The sequence below is a fragment of the Sinohyriopsis cumingii genome, chromosome 1 (genome assembly GCF_028554795.1).
Source record: "Sinohyriopsis cumingii isolate HCF-2022 chromosome 1, ASM2855479v2, whole genome shotgun sequence".
NCBI lineage: Eukaryota > Metazoa > Mollusca > Bivalvia > Unionida > Unionidae > Sinohyriopsis > Sinohyriopsis cumingii.
The window spans coordinates 95,564,626-95,585,842 of NC_142961.1; the positions used below are offsets into that span (position 1 = coordinate 95,564,626).

General features: G+C 35.5%; 1 protein-coding gene across 1 annotated transcript in view; it reads right to left on the reverse strand.

The window, feature by feature from the left end:
* LOC149807377 (uncharacterized) overlaps nucleotides 1-21,217 on the reverse strand; it is a 68,142-nt gene that overhangs the window by 4,399 nt on the left and 42,526 nt on the right. Inside the window, exon 3 of the mRNA XM_089954230.1 lies at nucleotides 1,886-1,960. Coding sequence (XP_089810356.1) covers nucleotides 1,886-1,960 — 75 coding nt within the window. The remainder of the gene's footprint in view (nucleotides 1-1,885; nucleotides 1,961-21,217) is intronic.

Below are 21,217 nucleotides of genomic sequence, written 5' to 3' on the forward strand. Positions count from 1 at the left end.
GACTCATTTGTGGCTCCTGTTCGCAGATCTGTATTCATTTTAATGTATGGAGCCATCTACGCACATTGAGGAATTCTGAGCACCCTATAAATTGGCGACATGCTCATTCCTAATCGTACATATAACTGCAAACTGCATATGTCGAATATGCAGTTTAGCTTGGTTTTAGATTCAGGAGAACCTAGGAACATTCTATAAATTGCGTCCGGAGTCATAAAAGGTTCCGCACTGGAACGGTCACCCATGGGATATCACCAACTTTTCCAACGAATAATTGTTGTGTGTGTGGTGAAGTTCATACGGGTATTCCAGGTCAACTTCATAAATATACCCAACATCGCTGTTATGATCGCACCCACACGTCTGTTTTTGTATATCTACAGCTGTATGACCAGTTCACTGAAATTCTTCAGCCCCGGGCTGCATCATTGTCCATCCACATAAAATTTAAATGTCAAGATACATAATGTATATGTTTGGGAACGCCAGATCATATCCATCAACTATCAGATTGTTAGTGCGAGCGTCATGATGGCTCGCCATGGATTCTCTCGTTCAATAAAGAGATGCTCATAAAGATCTATAAGCAATTCAAGCCCCGTTTTCTTTTTTTTTCTTTTTTTTTTTTTGCGAAGGCGCATGTCAAGCCAGTCTCGGGGAAGAAAATTATGTGCAGGATCAAGTTTTTAAACCCTCATAGTGGTATCACGGAAAATCTCAAACACATCAGCAACATATCCAAAAACAGATACAGATTGTGATAGTCGCCAAAGTTTTGATAAACAAGTAAAACACGGAGCATACGTCTTTTGCATGTTCATGATCTTGTTCTGTGATTGGTGGAAAATGGGTCTCGTCAAACTCAACCCAGTCACCCAAAAACTCATCTGGATAAATTCCTTTGCGGGTGAGTGACTTGAACGATTCAGTTTCACACTCCCTGTCTCAGTTAGTAATTTTGATAAGGTCCCCGCCATTTTCTGGGTTGGAATTCAGAAATTTCAGCGAATAAATTAACTGCCGTTGTCCCAGCCGAACTGTCATGTATTATTTGCATATTGTTGGGGATTACACTTATTGGTACATTCGATGGCGTTGCAACTCCAAGCATGGCCAGATTACTATCCCAATTACGCACGTTTAAAGCAATCACGCAGGTTATAAAGCACAGCAGCATTCACTTTTACACTGACGTAAACGAAGAACTAAAACCAAAGAGGGGTACAGAGATGAAAATTGATGACATGATCAATGAAGCCGTTGCAAAGGTTGAACAAGAGCTTGGTAAATTGGCAAGATGGTAGACACACTACATGAAGTATATAAGTATTTGCATGTCCAACACAAAGAATTCTGGTTAAGTTTCACGGCTTTACGAAGTTGTTAAAAGATCAGAAAGCATGCATACATGAAAAGAATAAGTATTATATATGCTTTTTAAGTGGTTGAAAGTGTTTTAAATTTATTAAGGCTCATGTGGGTCGCCCTGAATGAAAGTGAAAATTCAGAAAGAACTTACGTATTTTGAATTAAATCCCAAACAGTTCCAAAAGTTATATCACAAGTCCAAATGCATAGAATTTCGAATGAATTCCAATGGCGTTCAGAATGAATTCCGAATTTAAATCTGCTGATGAGCCAATAGCCTCGAATGTATTAATGTGCCAACAGTCTTGATGTATTAATGTGATATAATACTAAATGAGCTTTAATGAATTCACAGTAAGCCCATAATATTTATTTAGTCCAAAAACACTGTGCACTTTTTGATTTCAATGAATAATTTAAATACTCTCAAAAAAACACAACAAACACAAAAATAAGACTGATTCAACTTCGGATATTATAGTAGGAATAAGTAATTTCTGATGTAAATTTGATATACCTCTCCACTTGACCTATGTAGCAACTACCATTTTCTGAAAATACTCTTGTCATCTTAGTGGAAAAATACTTCAAACTGTAAAAAAAAAGAGAATCAAAATCGAGGTTGTATCTAAAACTCAAATATGAAGTAAACATGTATGCAATTGATAATTATCTTAATGCATAACCAACAGTGATAGACAAATATTAATTATGTGAATACCTACAAAATAAATGTCACTAGTTCAAATTGAGTATACATAATAAAAGATAAAGATATACAAAATCGTGGATAATTTTGTTCGGTTATATTAGTTTTTCCCTTTAATTGATGAAGACGAAAAGAAATTTATATTTCACTTACAGAAACTAAAACTTCTTTAATATCGAAAATAAGTCTTGCTCTGTGAAGACGAAACAAACTGGAACAAGCCACTGCAGATAACTTATTTATATTTCTCGTTGCCATATTTAAGTCAACTTTTGTTCTCTTTTGCAATGCTCAGTTTCCAATTCCCCACTTTTCTCAGCATTACTTCGAATACTTGGATGATAATTCAGACCAAATCTTGAAATGTAGGACCATTTATATGTTCAGAGAAAATCAGTGGGGTTGCAAAACTATTGCCTGGTAAAAACACAATTTCAGGCAGAATTGATTTTACTAATAATGGCCAGTAATTAATCTATTACTAACGGTCAATAATTTCGAATTAGTCTTGCTCGAGTGTGTCCTGTATGAGTTTCGTCTTCTGAGTGCATCTGCTGAGTGTAATCGCTGATTGCGAATAGATTCCATATTCTTAATTATACAAGTATGTTATTACGCATGATGTTGTAAATATCATCACAACAAATTATTGCAAACCAAAACCCTGCAGATATAGTACGTCGTTTCCTTGGTGTGTCAGAATAGCTAAAAAAAATGTAAACACAACTTATAAAAAGATAGGGTAGAACTCGCTAATATATATATATATATATATATATATATATATATATATATATATATATATATATATATATATATATATATATATATATATATATATATATATATATATATATATTCCCGTATTTGTTAGTTATTTCAAGCAGAAAGGATTATTAAAAAGAATAGTTAAAGCAGATAGTAACAACAGCAAAAGCAACTAAACCGCTCCGGTGGCCTAGTGGTTAGAGCGTCCGCCTCGGATGCGGGAGGTCGCAGGTTCGATCACTGGCCGAGTCATACGAAAGAATTATAAAAGTGGTACTAACATCTGCCTCGCTAGGCGCTCAGCATTATGAGGTTAGTGTCAGGACTGGTCGGCCTGGTGTCAAGATAATGTGACTGGGTGGGCCATCATGCTACATGTCTGCGGCATGATGCCCCAGCGCTAGACATCACTATAAACTGCCACACTGCAGTCATCGTAGCGATATGACTGAACATTGTTAAAGCTACGTTAAAAATCCAAATCACTCACACACACACAAGCAACTATAACAACAACAAAATTGCTTTGAATTTCAAATCCCAAATAAACATCTCATATTTCGTATGCATAAATCAATGTATGTAAATCCAAACATTTTGGCCATGAAAGAGAAGAAAGTATTACGGCCAATTAAAAAAAAAATCTGCCTTAACTTTCCCTTAAAGCAGCATGTGTACAGCCTTTACTCTGCTCGACTAGTTCATGTAGGTTAAGTTCCAGGTGAAGGTCAGTAAACAATGGTATTTTTATACACCTGAAGACAGCATAGTGGCAGGTGACTTTCGTCGATGCTATAGATAAGGATCCCGGATCGATTTTTGTCGAAAGTTCAGAAGAGTTTCTTCTCAAGCACTTCTATTTTGGTGCAGATTATGCTCAGCTTTTTAATGATTGACGAAATTCTTGATGAAGAGATATGCCTAAGAAACGGGTAGCACTATACCGGGAAATTGATAATACTGGGAAAATAATGACAGACATGTGTATAAAAAATGATCTTATTATATTAAATGGAAGATGTGGTGACGATATGTGTTACTGACTAATGCTTTGAAGGGTTAATAATGTTTGCATACATGAATTTGACCCATTGTATAATGATGGTCACTCATTATTAATCACTACTTTTTATTTCACCACAAAACTAAACAATTTTTACTTGATGCATAAAAAATATCATCACAAAAACCTAGATGACGAAAAAATAGAAAGGGTGATTTTATTAAAAATATTGATACCTGTAAACTTAAAGAGGTAGTGAAAAGGACTCAGGATGCACATAATTATATGGAATACATATAGAAATATTACATCAACGGTCTATATTCGTCAATATCATCATTATTTAACGGTACTGCTTCAGAATGCTTCTTTTTAAATAACATCAATCAAATTTGTCTTAAAAGTAAAAAACGATGCATTGAAACTAAATGCCGAAAGGCCTTGAGAAAATATCACCTAGCAAGAAAAATACAAACCAAACACGTAGACGTAGGACGTATCTAGTGAACGCAAGATAAATATGCACACACACAAAAACCCAATGAATTTCGACATAACCAGGGAAAACAATTTAACCCAAGAAGTCAAAAGCCAATGGATTATTCGAAAATACAACCACAAAAAAACAACAACCAGGAAATGGGCCAGAGGATAAAACTTTTAAACTCCAAGAAAAATAAATTTTGTATCAATAAGAATATTGACAATTAAATTTTGTAGAAATTGATTCTGAAGATGATATTATTATTAAAATAGATGAGAATGATGAAGTTCTTACATATGAAATTACTGATTCAGAATTTTTTAATTGTAGTAAAAGTCTTAAGAATAGCAAAATTCCATCGTACGATGTTGTATTAAACAAACGTATAAAATAAACTTATAATATGTTGAGGCCCTTATATGTCTCTTTGTTTTTTCAACATAATATTTGACACCGGTCTGATTCCTTACCCATGGCTTGCAGGAACCATCATATTTAAGTAGAATGGGAACCAAGATTACCGGATGATTATAGACCTAATACGAATTTGAACTGATTCACATCTGTACCTGAAAAAAAAAGACTTGACAAGTTACTAGATTTATACGATGTACTTAAAAGAAACCATTCCGGATGCAGACCAGGCTGTTCAACTACAGATCATGTATTTTGTCTTCATCTTCACGGTCTTAATGAATATTTTTTTTTTAAATTGCTCCAATAAACTAGTTAGTACCTTTATTGATTTTAGTAGTGCTTTGGAGGATAGGGCTGCGTATGAAATTATTAGGCAACTATATCAATGGAAATTTATTTAGAATAATATACCACCATGTCGGCCTATTCTGCGCGTCGGGTAATTTTGAGCAACGATACGTCATTTTTGTCAACATTTAATCACGTGTTATTTTGGGTAAAAAATCCATTTTGTATCAAAAACGTACGGTCGTACTTTAATTAAGAAAAGTGGTATTCATAAACTGTATAAAAATATCCCGCATTTTGACTCAAAATGCATATGAAAATGTGATTTCTAAATGCCAACATGAAGACCCAATCCATGACCTTCTTGAACCTGTAACCCAAAAATCCTATTTGCTATGTATCTTTTAGAATCGTACATATAAATACATTATTTAAAAGATGGAAATTTATACCTTGAAAGAATTCTGCATTTGAATCCAAGTTTCCAAGTTTGCAAGACGTTGTTCTACACGTACAAATTCGTCTGCTACCTAACGTGTCAACTTGCCGCAAAAACAGGATTTTCACGAAATTCCCCGGCGTTATACCCTGTTTCTAAATTCTTTAATAATTGTTCCCCATAAACAAGACGTTGTAAACACATTATACCTTTTCATTGCTGTTTCTCTTACACATAATTGCTTCTTTTTTAAATAAAATTTTGAACTTCACAAAAAAAAATTTGCAAGATCAATTAGTTGGCTTAATATTGTTTGCCATTTATTACGTTGAATTTTGTAAAACTAGCTATAAACCTGGCCTAATTACTAGACTGAACTGCTGACAGAAACAGTCCAAAGTAATGTATTGCATTTCTGTAGCCCGATGGATAAATGTTACATCTTTTCAAAGCTGTGCGCAGAATAGGCCGACATATTGCGAGTCATGAAAACACGGGAGTGGTATCCTTGGTGTCCAAAATTAATATTATTTTGAACGGAATATTCTGGTGACAATTGCCTCTTTTCAAATGGTAAGCATTGCAGTATTATATTTTCGTCAATCGGTCGTATTCGGTATGCCTTTTGCTTCGGCATTGGTGACGGAAACCTTAGGTGCGCAGAAATGCCCGACAGTATTGTATATTATTATGCTCATTTATTTTCTCCGTTAAATTTACATTGTCAGAATCGTTCAGTATCTTACGATATTGAAGTCGCGCTCACTTCATATTGCACTCATAAAGAAACTACTTTCTATTGTAAACAAGCAAAGGACGCAGACGCAGCACTTTTGATTTGTAAACAAATCATGTACACTCACGTAGTAGGCGCTTTACGTTTTGGTTGATTAAATTTGTTTCTGATTGAACTAAAGCAGATGTTTCATGGACTGCCACATACCAGGTTTTTTGCTACACTCCGCGTTAAATTTTTTGTTTCGGATTTAGGCGGCGATAGACGCAAGATTTCATAAAATTGCTGGGTGCCTACAAATAACATGCAAGTGACAAGGAACAAACTGCCTTCTTTAGCTGGTAATAAGAATCGCCAAAAAATATACTTGCAGTTTAACTTCATGAATTTCCTCAAAATGTACTTTCATATTTCTGCAAATCCGAATTATATGAGCCACTTCATGGGTTCTCAAGCTTGATTACACATTTCGAAATTGCACTGTAATTTCGACTATATTCCAAATGCAATTACATCCTCCTTACTGCACTCAAAATGAAATAAACATTATATTCCATAGCGTCTTTTTGATAACTGCAATTGAAAGACTTCATATTTTCCCCACATTATGATTTCAAACATTTAATGACATAACAGAAACACACTTGCAGATGTCAACACGCTGTTGAAATCCGATGCACTTCATTAGTAGAATTGGCACAGATAAATCCATTCCATAATCACGAAATTTAGCAGAAACTACAAAAATACCTAAATCTATTAATTCCAGATGAAATGGAAAACTTGTCGCAATGTGCATTCATTCACAATATGACTCCACATTTCAATTTTAAGCAGACCAAAACGCCATTTTCTTTCGAAAGTTATGTCTAGCGCGCGACTATGTTCAATTTATCTGGGCGGAGTTATGTGCGCATTAATAATGTTGTTGTGCAATGACGAATCTGCGCTTGTATATTTAGTTTGGAATACGGCATACATTCAGTTACTTTGTTTCATGTAGCGTATTTTTGTTTACATAATTAAGCCTTAAGTAAAATAAGAAAATGAGCATATAGTTTAAAGGTTACTTCATTTTTATGGGAAAATATTAACTCGTTTTGTCGGATGGATATATTACACTCCCAATGTCGTGCAGTATTTCCATCTGAAAGACTCCTTCATATTTTCCCATACAAATGCAGTAACCTATAAATATGTGCCAAAAAAGTCCAATCTTGTGTTAGATCTACGGGGTAGTAATCCGTTTCCTTTCAGTATAGTAAGGGTGTGAGGCAAGGTGAAAATCCTTCGCCGATTTTATTTATCTTTATTTAATTGACATAGAGAAAAATACTACATGCATGTCATACATGTATCTTAGTAATTATTTAAACCAGAACAAAATTAAATCGGGAACACAAGAACACTGAATAAAAGGTTTCATGCAGAAATCTTTTTTTTTAAATTTATCATACAGCTAAATGACTTAGAAAAGTATCTGTTAGAAACTGCGAAGTTATAATTTTCTGATCGCCCTACGGCCTTTTTTCCACTTTTATACAGCTTTATGCTGATGACTCTGAAATTGCTGGTATTGACAAGAAGTCTTTCCAAAATAATTTAGATATGTTTTAAGAACATTTAGAGCTGTTGAAACTGAGTATCAATTTCGCAAAGACAAATATTTTTAATTTTTGGTACGCTTAAAGATGATGCATATAGATTTAAAATTGGTATCAATCTAATAGAAACGTGTGCTAAATTTAAATATTTACTTGTTATGTTTTCTAAAATTCGATGGATTGTTAAGTCAATTGGTCAACAGCGTTGCCGGTAACTCTACATAGGCCCTTTATCGACTCTGCCAAAATATTAGATTGTTCAGTCATCTCATAGATTTGCAGTGACATCGTTTCGATCATATTATATGACCTATTTTAGTTTATAGGTGTGAAGTTTAAGGATTTGAAAGTATCACAAGTATTGAAAATTTGCAGATCAAATTTTTAAGAATCATTTTAAATCTGAGGAAACGTACTCCCACTTTTATGCTTTATTCCGAACTAGGAATGAAAACGATTGAAATAATTGTCAGATTACAATTATTGGAGTTTATATCTCTGTCATCAATGGTAAAGATTCACTGGTAAATGGGCTAGACTATCCAGACTCTTTTGTCAAATGCTTTTTTTAACGAGACTAATGCTAGTGCTAATACTCATAAATGAATTAATAGCATAAGGCACACTTTGATAATTGTTGGGACACCTATATCATGAATTTATTAATAATCCGGTAGAAACAAAACACATGATAAAAGAAACTTTAAAAGAAATTTACATACAGGAATGGCGTTGCCGGTAACTCTGTCGTGTAGGGGAAAATTTCTACTAATATTTAAAACAAGATTTTAATATGGTAAACTACTTCTTTTGCTACCTAGGAAACTGTATTAACAATTTATACAGTTTAGTACTTTCATTCATATCGACTCCCGGTTGAAAATGGTCGTTTGATCAATGCAGTGTTTGAAAAAAGATGTAATCATTGTGATAAAAAAAAAAAACATCGGAGACGAATCGTATTATTTATTGATTTGTTCCAAATTGCATAAAGAAAGAAGTTACTAAAACCGTTTTATTAATGCAAACCCTCTATTACAAAATTACAACTTTATTTGCAACCAATAATTGCAAAATTCTCCAAAATCTTGCCACGTTTCTTACTCATATAATGAATACAGGATCATAAAGTTTGTACTATTTGTGGGATTGGAAGTTTTTCACAATTCATAATTATATTCTATTGTTTTTCTTCTAATTTACAACTTTTATATACTCCAGGATTGTTATTGTTATCTGCCCTAATAATGTTTTGTTATATATATATATATATATATATATATATATATATATATATATATATATATATATATATATATATATATATATATATATATATATATATAGAGAGAGAGAGAGAGAGAGAGAGAGAGAGAGAGAGAATTAAATGATCATGTTGGGTGTTTATCGAGGTTGGGTATTTATCGATGTGTAAATTTTACCTAATCACTCACAAAGCCGATTCATACCAAAGACTTATAAAAATAGTACAGCTGCCTCGCTAAGCGCTCAGCATTATATACCCAAATAATATATTTATGTACCCAAATGTTATGATCTTGAGTAACCTTTCGCCGCGTCGGAGCTATTTTTCTTCCGCGACAAAAGTACCATAAAGACGTTTGTCAGCAAAGAAAACAATAACTGGTCAGGAGCCATTTCCCCTTCTATGCTAAAATACATATAACGTTTTCGAAGAGGCTTCCCCGTTCTCCGATCCCCGTTTCTGTTTACCCCATCCCCCGTGAAAAAACCCATCACTTATACCATAACCACCACCACCATTCCAAGATTCTAATGTAAATTCTTTCTTTCCCGAACGAAAACGAAAACTACACTAGAATTAGAGTTGGGTTGCTTTTTTCCTTGGGAAAAGTGGCCCTGGGACTGTTCCACATCCATACTGTACATGCTTCCCTTTCTTGGAAGCTATTTACTTTACATGCATTGTTTACTCTCTTATCCACTGCAGATACATCTATACAACCATACACACCACCAATCATTCAAAATTTCATTACAGAACCTACCGAATGGTTCCGATGTTTTGATTGTTCAGACACACGGATGGATGGTCCAAGCGGCTAGTGGGCAGGGAACTAGACTATATCATTGTCTCCCCATCAGCAGAGCTTTTGTATATTAAGGGTATTGAACAGTGTTTAGTATGTGATTTTTTAAATGTAATTACACTAAATCATTCGAACTTTCGAATTATTTCAGACAAGGACGAATCCCATAAGACAGCTTTTACGGGGTCTGTCAATCGACACATGCGAAAGCCCTGCCCTTGTCGCCGTTGCAATCATCAAGTTGCTACAACTCCATGGTCTAAAACAAGTAACAGAAAAACCGATACTAACAATTTTCGTAAAATTCAGATTTATTTCCATAGAATACAAGAAAACACTTACAGTATTGTGAATTAAATCCCAAATAATCCAAAATGTCCTTCAACAAATTCACAAAAATCTGCAAATAATGCTTTAGCCCAGACAATGAGCACTTCAGCAATTCTAATGAATGATTTAAATAATTCCTCTAAACACAGCAGTAAATAATTCATCTGAACACAACGGTAAATAATTCCAGAGACTGAACTTAAAACAGGAATGAATAAATGTTTATCTGTTCTCCTTTGTATTCAGACTATCGCTGACTTATGACGCAATAGTATTTTGAGAAAAAATAATGTGTTAATGGTGTGATTTGTGATTTAGATTTTTAACGTACTTTTACAATTTTTCAGTCATATCGCTACGATATCTGTAGTGTGGCAGTTTATAGTGCTGTCTTGCACTGGGACATCACGATGTACCACCCAGTCACATTATTCTGACACCAGGCCGACCAGTTCTAACACTGGCCTCTTAATACTGAGCGCCAAGCGAGGCAGCTATTAGTACCATTTTTATAAGTCTTTGTATGACTCGGCGGGGGTTCGAACCCGCCACCTCCTTCATCCGAGGCGAACGCTCTAACCGCTAGGCCACCAGAGTGGTCAATGATTTAATGGAAAACTTCACTAACGTGTAAACAAGGTCAAGCCTTAAACTTAAATTCAGGTAAACTCATGACAGTGATCAATAAGACACAACCCTCATCCAATATAATAATCAGGTAGACCAAAACTACACCCTCAATCACGGACAAAGGTTAAGCACAGACTATACATTAAATATACATAACAGAAATCAGAACCATAATAATTGATTTGCGTTACTGGCAGCATCATGCATGTGGATAATGTTCTACACTACTATTTAATAGCAGTTTCTTCAATAAATGCTACATCCATAAGTGTACTGCAAAGACTAGTTTCTTCAGCAAATTTCTACAGCAGATCGTTAATAGTATAAGCATATCTAATGACATGATGAATCACTAATGATATAAATGATTCAATAGAATACTAGGTATAACCCTTGAAGATATACTAGTTACATTCGGAGGCATTAGGAATAACGACTTTTAATGATACAATTGTGTCATCCGGAATTATTATCGTATGTTGCAACCCCTGATGAATCATGTCCTATTAACAAGGAAATCCCCAAAAGTCAGTCAATAACATCAATAACTTCAACAAAAATAACAGTCGGGATATAATATTTTTATTTTCTGCATTTCGATTGTATTGAACGCTGCAGAAATCATGCTACAAAAGTCCACATTAAGTGACAGTAGCTTTAAATTTGGACGTGATGACCTCAAAAGAAATTATAATCCACCCTTTACTGTAGAAATTCTGCATAGCTCGGTAGGCGTTTCATCAAACAACCTGGCATGAATTCGACGCTATACTGTGAAAACAGGCTGCGATGACTGTTCTTCACACCGGCGCACGTGCTATCGCAGTTCTCGGCCCTTGAAGTCAACCACATTATAACCGGAACGGCGCTCTCATGTCAAGAACCTACGTATCCTTTTTACAAGTGTGAGCTTGTAACAAAATGGCCGAGAAGAAAGATATGTAATTAATGCGACAAAAAATAGTTTTCCTTGTTACTATTTATTGTTTCTATCGTTCAAGATAATATGAGAATAACTAGGAAGGGCCACGTTCCTTTCGATCATTTTCATAAAGAAATGTCCTAGTTCAGAACCTTGCGTTTTGTAATAACGTTTAAGAAATTTTCTTGAGTACGCACGAGTTTTCATCTTGATGTTTGAAAAAAAGTCAATTAGTCAATCAATAAAAACCAGTCATTTACATAAGAATACATGCACAGATTCTGTCATAGTTTAGTACATTCTACTAGTTCGTGATCGATGTTCCTATTGTTCAATATAGCCAGTAATATGATCTTCTTGATCAGGATTTCAAGAATGCGTCCTAAGTGTATATAATTATGTGTGATGCAGACTGAAATTTGGCCCTTGTGACCCTAAATAAATAGCAATACACCCTAACTCCTTGAGGCCCTAAATTCCAAGCTTACCGTTGATTCAGAAATCATATAAAAATTGGATTGCAAGAACTGAAGCATGCATAGAAGGACACTTCCGGGGGGGGGTGGCATTTAATTCCCAAACTTTTATGCTTAAGGAATATGAACGACACGGAGAGGAAAGATACCTAAAGCCAGATATGGTATATTATATTTCTAAGGTTACGCTCCACATTTAAAAAAAAACAAAAAAACTGGCACTTTTTGACAAGTGTGTTGTCTGCTTGAGATTCAATCATTCAGATGAAGTTGCGGGAAATGTTTTTTTTTCAACTCGTATGACCCCCACCCCCATATCTTCATCAGTATAGGTAGTGGTTTATTGTATTTTAAGGTCATAATTATTATGCAACCTTTCAAATGCGGCTGCTGAGTTAACAAAATGCTTTTAAAAAGTAGAAATTGGGCATTTTGTACTTGCCCTGTTATACTACCATGGTTACACTACCGTTAATCCCTCTTGGAGATTTAGATACCTGAATTTGCCTTTTTCTACGTTAAATTTGAAGAAAACATTACCCATTTTACTATTTTAATTTAATCTCGAAAATTCTATTCAGATCAATGTTTTCCGAAACTGGAAGTGTACTCTGAGCGCATAGTTTCGCATTCGTTCCTGTGATAAGCTAGGTGATCGATCCAATAATCAATTTTGTTGGACACTTTCTTCTTCTGGTACACACTAAATGTTTAATCCACGACAATATAAGCTTTATGGGATTTTTTCTTTAAATAACAATTAGAACCACGACTCAAATATCGGAATTAGCTTTATTATTAAAAATTCCACCTAGTGCAATAGACGAATTAGACGCAATAGAGGAAACTGCGGAGTGAAACTGGTAAGTACTGTGAGAATCGCCATTTGACGTGCAAGGAAAGTATGTACACTAGATTTGTTTTACTTTCAGTAAAAAAATAAACTCCACATTCACGCATTGCCCTTCGACTCAGGCGATATCAAATACGTTATGTACATGGTTTACCGGCACGTGCGCGCACTTTTTGCTACACACTGCCTGTTAAAGGTTAAGTTATAAAAATGTACTGATAAACATTACAAGAACATAAATGTTTCGACTACGATGCTGAGGCTGCGAGCAAAATGTTGTCAAAAAAGTTGATCTCGCAGTAAGGTGACTGCATACAAAGCCCTAATGCAACAGGTTTTGCTATATAAGTAGGGACTATATCTTGTGGACATTCCTTAAATGAACGTACAACTCAGTATAGCTTGTGAACATTCATTAAAGATAATGTTTGACAAACATTAGAAACACAGCAGCATCGATCTCCAGCAAGTGTCTCATTTATCTCGCCTTTCCCACTATCCTCACCCGTAAGTCTTGTACGTCTTTGAAATACAGAATTGGAAGACTGCTTTGCATGTCTAATCATATTCAAATCTCCGTCTTTAAGGTTACTGGTAACACTAATAAGCTTAACAGGGTGGGTTAGTATGATATAGCTAAATATAACGTATTATAAGGAATAAATGAAAATGTTCAGGTACGATCTTGCGAGAAATGGATTTATATCAGCTAAAATTGACAAACTGATATTCACGCGCAATAGATAATGGCAATGATACAATTATCTTGCTGCATGAAAGATGCAGATGCAACGAGCGTTACAAATTTCGCATATGTTGGGCACTGCGTACGAAGCACGTGGAAAACACCGCGATGCCATGTAAAGGATGCTGCCATATTGAACATTCCAGTCAATCCGGTCCCTTGCCTGGCAATCAAATTACGCGCATACATGTAACCCGATGGCTATCAACTTTTCATATTGAAAGTATTGTTAGGGTATGTACAAATAATAGTGAAGAGAATTCCGAAACGTTCATGAAATGCATACTATAAAATGATTTATTTGCTTGTTTACAGTTTACTTCTTTTCATCTCTTTTTCCACCGCATGTACTTCTCTAACACGAATCCACTCCAAGTGTATATCTTTGGGTATCACCCGCCCTTCGTTCTTAACATCCGACTAAAGATACTAGAAAAGTACTAGTCATTAGCTACCTATCCTAAATTAACCTTATATATATGCACAAATGAGATATATATTGAATTTGCTTGTAAGTATGATACATATTCTAGTTGTGGTATGCGTTTCCGCTTGTGTCCGAGAAGGCACTTTCCGCAAAAAGAAAGAGTGTGATTCAAATTAACAAAAATACAAATTTAAACAAAATTGCAAACTGTCCCGGTAAGATATATGATCAATTACATACTTTAGAAGAAGTTACTTCGTTCAGTTCTTTTGGCTGTCACGATGGTCACTAATAGTAAATGTTAAAGTAGGTATAGCGCAGCATACTAAGTCATGATGAATGTGACATTGTATACATATATATGTCGATGTGCTTTTCTACAATGAATTCTACAGTGTGACGAGTATGCTACGTATGGGGAAAGAGTTGACAATATTTTATACAATTAGTTAAATACAAATTAGTCGTACCAATTAGTGACGTTATTTTCTGTATTTGTGATAATTAGTTATCTTTTGTTGTTTTGTGTATGATAATTGAACACAAAGTAAATTAGTTTTATTGTTGTACAATATAGCCATGTGCAAAGACATGTGGTGCATTTGTAAGCAGGATACAAGGAGGCAGTTTAATATGGCCAGTGATCTACAAATAGGGGAAATGTTAGACCCAAGTCCTGTATTCTGTATATTTTGTCATGAACCCATTATTAGGATACCAAAAAAGTGGTTATAGATTTTAACTCAAGATTCATTAATTAATAAAGTATGGAAAAACTGAATTACTAATTGTGATACAATACATATATAGATGTACAGAAAGACACCTGAGCAGGGAACATGAAAATATTCCATACTGTTCATTTGTGGATCTTCATAATATTTTGAACTAAAAATTGTGCCAGTATGATTTCAATTGCAAAAAAAAATATAAGTAGAATTGTGTTATTGACTTCATTATAAAATACTACCTAAGGCCAAATACAGACCTTCCTACCTTTTTTAGGAACAACTGTCGATGTTGGGCTACAGTCATTTTAATTTGCAAACAGTAAATGCAGAAAAACGGCACATGTTCATGTTCTTCAAGTTTTATACAAATTCCACTTGTCCTTGTCATTTAATTAATTATTCATGAGTGTCAGAGACAGTTCATTTCGCTACGTACAGACTCCTTACTGAGATACCATGCATCAAAGTCTGTGGACAAAAAGGTATGTTTTTTATTTTATAAGTTATATTCCTTCACACAATCATTGCTAAATGTTGCAGGATACTTTATTGAAAGAAATGAGACATCACTATTACATATTTGTTGCCATTTCTCAACAATAAGAATACCATCACCTACCCACCTGCACTGAATTGTGCATTATCAATAGCCCTTAAACGGAATAACGCGAACTTTTGTGAAACATTATAGATGCATGGACAACAAGTGAGCGCTGCAAAATCAGCATCGCACAGGCCAAATGCCGTGTTCAAAAAGGGTGGGATCTAATACAAATTTTAAAGAATAGATCGGGCGTATTATTTCCAAACATTACTGCTTAAAAAATTACCTCAATTTAGTTAAAATTTTGGGAAAGGCAGAAACAGACGTCTTTTGTCCATCATTATACCAGGAGTCAGTTTTCGGTTGCATGTGTCGGTCTTTGATTTGCCTCTAACCCATAATAGGTTTGGTTAATTGCGCATGCGTATTTTTTTAAAGCATTTTTCCTTATACCTCGGATCCGTTGTTACAACTTTTACAGTGTTTATATGTTTCAGTTTAGATTAACAGTGAGTTGGTGAGTGTGTTTTTATTCTTTTAGCAACTGAATTTTACGAACACGACACCATAAAAACAAAAACAAAAGTTTAAAAGAAAATTTTGAACTCAGAATGAGAGCTCGTTGAACGTGAATCCCGTGCTATCACAGCCTTCATCGCCTATCTATTTCACGTCGAATGTTATCTAAAATTTTCACTATGCTTTATATCCCCGTATGATTATCCCTCTCACGCCCTTCCCCATGTTTACCATCTAAAATTTTCACAATATTCAAGTTGCGTTGTCAGACAACCACAACAAGCTTGAGCATATAATTTGAAAATCGCACACACAGACAATATTCAAGAGACGTTGAACGTTATAGCATCCAGTGTGGCTCGTACAGATCGCCAGGTCGACACAATCATGGACAGAATTGGAGAAGTATAGCAGAATCTTGTACATGTAAGGGTGATCTCGGGAACAAAAGAGGTCAAATTATAGTTGTAATATAATCACGAGTTTTCGTGATCATCTCGATGATCTCAGTATCAGACGATGAGGAACATTTTATATTTATACGGGTATATATGAGAACCCATTTCCAGGATCCCAGTCAGATGACAATCAAAATGCATGGCAAGTTAGTATTTCCAATGTGACAAAAGCGAAAAAAGAACCTGTTGACTGTTTTGGAAGGCCAAAGAGAGGCAGATATCATGCCGTTAAAGCCAAATTTTAATTGATATCCAATGGCAGGCCAAATTGTTCAAAATCGATAACTGGACGATCTTAGTATGACCTGGAGTAATCCTAGGGTGAGCTGGAGAAGGCGAAACGCAGATATCGTAGGGTGAACTGCAGTAACCTTAAGGTGAGATGGAGTAATCTTGTGGTGATCTTGGAGAGATCGTAGGGTGAAATGAAGTAATCGCAGGGCGAGCTTGGAGAGACCGTAGGGTGAGCTGAAGTAATCATAGGGTGAGCTGATATTATCGTAGGGTGAGCTGGAGTAATCGTTGGTTGAGCATGGGGAGATCGTAGGGCGAGCCTAGGTAATCGTAGGGTAAGCTAAAGTTATCGTAGGGTAAAGCATGGGGAGGGGGTTGTAGGGTAAGCATGGGGGGGAGGTTGTAGTGTGAACTGAAGTTATCCTTGGGTGAGCTGAAGTAATCGTAGGGTCAGCATGGAGAGAACGTATAAAGGGAGAAACTATACGAAAACAGTGTTAGTTGATATTAGGTTTAAAGCGCTTATCTACAAGGTCCTACCTTTTAATCAAGCCTTTTTAACACTGAAATAGAATTCAAACCCTAGCTACAATATTGGAACCAATATTCATATTTCAAAAGAAAACTAACAAAATTCTTTTTATTATGTAAACCTGGATGTTTTCTGCATGCCCAGTAGTTTTAATTCTTCTTGCATTCCTCAGGATGCTAAATCAAATATTTGTGAATACTGATGGTTTGGAGAGTTTAAGTGAGACTAACTTACATAAATTCTGATGGAAGAGACCAAGTCACATAAATTCTGATGGTAGAGACTAAATTACATACATTCGGATAGAAAGAGACTAAATTACATAAATTCGGATGGCATACACTAAGTTGCATAAAGTCCGATGGCATACACTAAGTTGCATAAATTCGGATGGCATACGCTAAGTTGCATAAATTCGGATGACCTACACTAAATTGCATAAATTTCGATGGCATACAATAAGTTGCATAAATTCTGATGGCATACACTAAGTTGCATAAGGTCTGATGGAAGAACAGAACTATAGAGATATTGCTATTCATGGACCTTTTGTATCGTCATTAACATCCTGCTCTAAATATCTTTGTAATATTTTTGTTGAAGTTTCTTTTCTGTATATGTCACTAGAGAATTTTAAATTAACATTTGAAACATTAGACAAGAAATAAATGTTCTGCTATTATTTTAAGTATTACCACAGGTTAAACAATATCCAAGGGTGATACCTATGTGCAGGTCTAAGCATTTACCCATCAAGGCAACCTCAGCCTTTCCTGTCAAGCCAGAATAAATACATTGGATGTACCAAGCAGACTGATTTCACATTTTGGATGATAAACAAAAATTGAAACAGCATCAAATGCTTGCACCACAAAGTAGTACAGTCAGTGAACTGCTTTCTGCCACGTACAGGTCAACGGTATAGATAAAATGAGAGCACATTGTGACTTTCATTTTAGATTTTAGATTTATTTGAAAAATGACGGTTTGACAAAAGATGGCAAATTGATTTGAATGCTAAGTCCCCCCCCCCCCCAACACTAATGTATAATCTGCTTACTTTTGCCATGTTTGTAATATACCCCTATATTATAAGGAAATTTAACATTTCATTGTTTCGTAAGTGTCAATGTCCAAAACATTATTGATAACGGAACTTGGCACCAAATAACTCGTCCCTTTTGAGAATGCAAACAGTACAATTTGACATCTATCTTACGCTTTGAATACAATTACTTAAATACATTTGGGCATTTAGATCACAAATGTAAACTTTATTTATTTATTTATTTAACGTCTATTACAAAGTACGTTTCTTCATCTTATCCGAAGCCATCTCGATGGCTCAGATTTCGTTACGATGACATCAGTATCCTGGACATTTTGAGGACTAAAGAAACTCCAGTTTAAGCTCAAGATCCGAATTCTTAAAACATACTGAAAGTGCAACTTAAGTATATTAAAAAATTTAGCAAGTTACTGGAGACATCAAAGTAAAGCATATCCGTCAAGTTCCATGATATTATTTTATTTTTGAGTTCCATATCTAGTTGCTTCCTTAAAGAATTTGGATAATACATTATAGGGTCTTTAATGTGGAGGAAGGTAAAAGAACTGCAAGGAACCCGTCGGTGTATGGTTGTCCACCACAAACTTTCAACGTGTCGAAACCAGAGAATCGACCAAACAACTGCAGGATTGCACTGTGAGTGTGTTGCCTCCGCACATCTGGTCGCAAATGAGATGAAAAACCCAAAGTTGTAAAAGATTGATAATGTATATTTCAAGTGAAAAAGACTCTAGCGGAATATATGAAATAGTCCAAGAATTGTAAACAATAAACTACTCTATAGAAAGTTTCTTGGTAAAAAGTAAAAACCATCAGCAAACGTTACTTCTAACCAGAGTCGTATGCAGGTAACATAACCCTCGGCTTCCACTCATGTAATAACTTAACGTTTCATGTATTAACTGACAAAAAGGCTGACAAATGATGGCAAATACATGAAATGGTAGATTATTCACCTCGTTTCCTTTTGCCTTTATCGTCGGGGGTGGGGTGGTTAATGGCATATTAAAAAATATTACAAAATGGAAATGTTAGCCATGAAAGTCACTTCTGTACAACTTAGATAACATTATTATCTGAATAAAAACTGTCCAAATAAGTTCTGCATAAAATAACATATTTGGTGATATTGTTTGTTTGTTTGAATTTTTTGTAATTAGCTTTAAACTTTTAGTCATATCGCTACGATGTCTGCACTGTGGCACTTTATAGTGATGTCTAGCACTGGGGCATCATGCCGCATAGACGTAGCATCATGTCCCACCCAGTCACATTATCCTGACACCAGGCCAACCAGTCCCAACACTAACCTCTTCATGATGAGCGCTAAGCGAGGCAGCTGCGAGTACCGTTTTTCCAAGTCTTTTTGGGGACCCCGAGTGGCCGAGTGGTCAAAAGCTCTCACCGTTCCGGATCACTGCAATTTTCACCTCTGTCTGCGTTGGTTCGAGTCTCAGGCTCGGCTAACGTGGGTACGTGAGAAAGCTTGCCAGTACCTTCTCGTGGGTCCGTGGTTCTTCCCGGGGTTTCCCAGGGTTCGTCCTCTGCCAGTAATACTGGCCGCCATGTATAGCCTATCTTGTGCTGAAAATGGACTTAAACCCTACAACAGCAACAAGTCTTTTTTATGACTCGGCGGGGGTTCGAACCCATGACCTCCCACACCACTTAGGCCACAGTGGCGGTTTCATTTTTGATGATAGTTTTTTTCCATTTGAAATACGTATTGATAATGTTTAGCAAGGTGAACTACCACCATCTTCTCAAAAGGTCTCAAGCAGTGAAGGGGGATAGATTAGCGTCAATGGGAATTAGCATTAAAAACACCCCTGGGACAGATTAGCGTCAATGGAAATTTAACATGGAGAAAAATCGTGGGTCAGATTAGCGTCAAGGGGAATTAACATGGGAATAAATCGTGGGACTGTTGAGCGACAAGGGAATGAACATGGAGAAAAATCGTGGGACTGTTGAGCGTCAAGGGGAATTGAACATGGGAATAGAGTGTGGGTCTATCTAGGGACTAGGGGAATTTAACATATGGAAATTGAACATGGTGGGTCTGTATAGCGTCAAGGGGAATTGAACATGGTGGGATTGTCTAGGGACAATGATGGTAGAGGGTCAAACACAACAGAGACAGAAACATACATACACTAGTACAAGCGTGAGATTTATATATAAAGCATTACCAAGACCTGAAATCTTGCTGGGGTGTTCAAAAATTTGCATAATTGTAATGATGCTATAAATAGCTATAATCAAGGAAATGCTCAACGACAAAATGGATGTGACTAAAAGTAACGTTAAAATGACGAAATTGTCCCAGAATTTAAAGGAAAATAAACATATCCCCGAAAATTAAGTTACAATGGTTTAGACTAAAATGGATAAAATTATTAACTACTTACAATATCAACTTCTGTGACGATCGTGAATAAATACCTATGTATCTATAATCAGCTGAAATTCCTATGAAATCCCACTATCTATTTATAGCTCCAACTTGTGGGTTTTTCCTTTGGAAAATCCCACTATCTTTTTATAGCCTCAGCTTGAGTGACGTTCCTGCTTATGAATTCTAGTATATATGTATAGCTACAAAATGTGGAAATCCCCAAGTCGATATTTATAGTCTCAAAATTTCCAGCGTCAGTGACGTCACTGTACTGAACACTAGGGGATAAATGGCAACAGTGTTGCAAGTGGCTGACCTGAATACGCGCTACTGTAGGTAGGTAGGTAGAGTGTATCTGATAGGGATAAAGTGAGTTTTATAGGGACAAACAGAGACCAATACACACACACTCTCTCTCTCACACACACACACACACACACACACACACACACACACACACA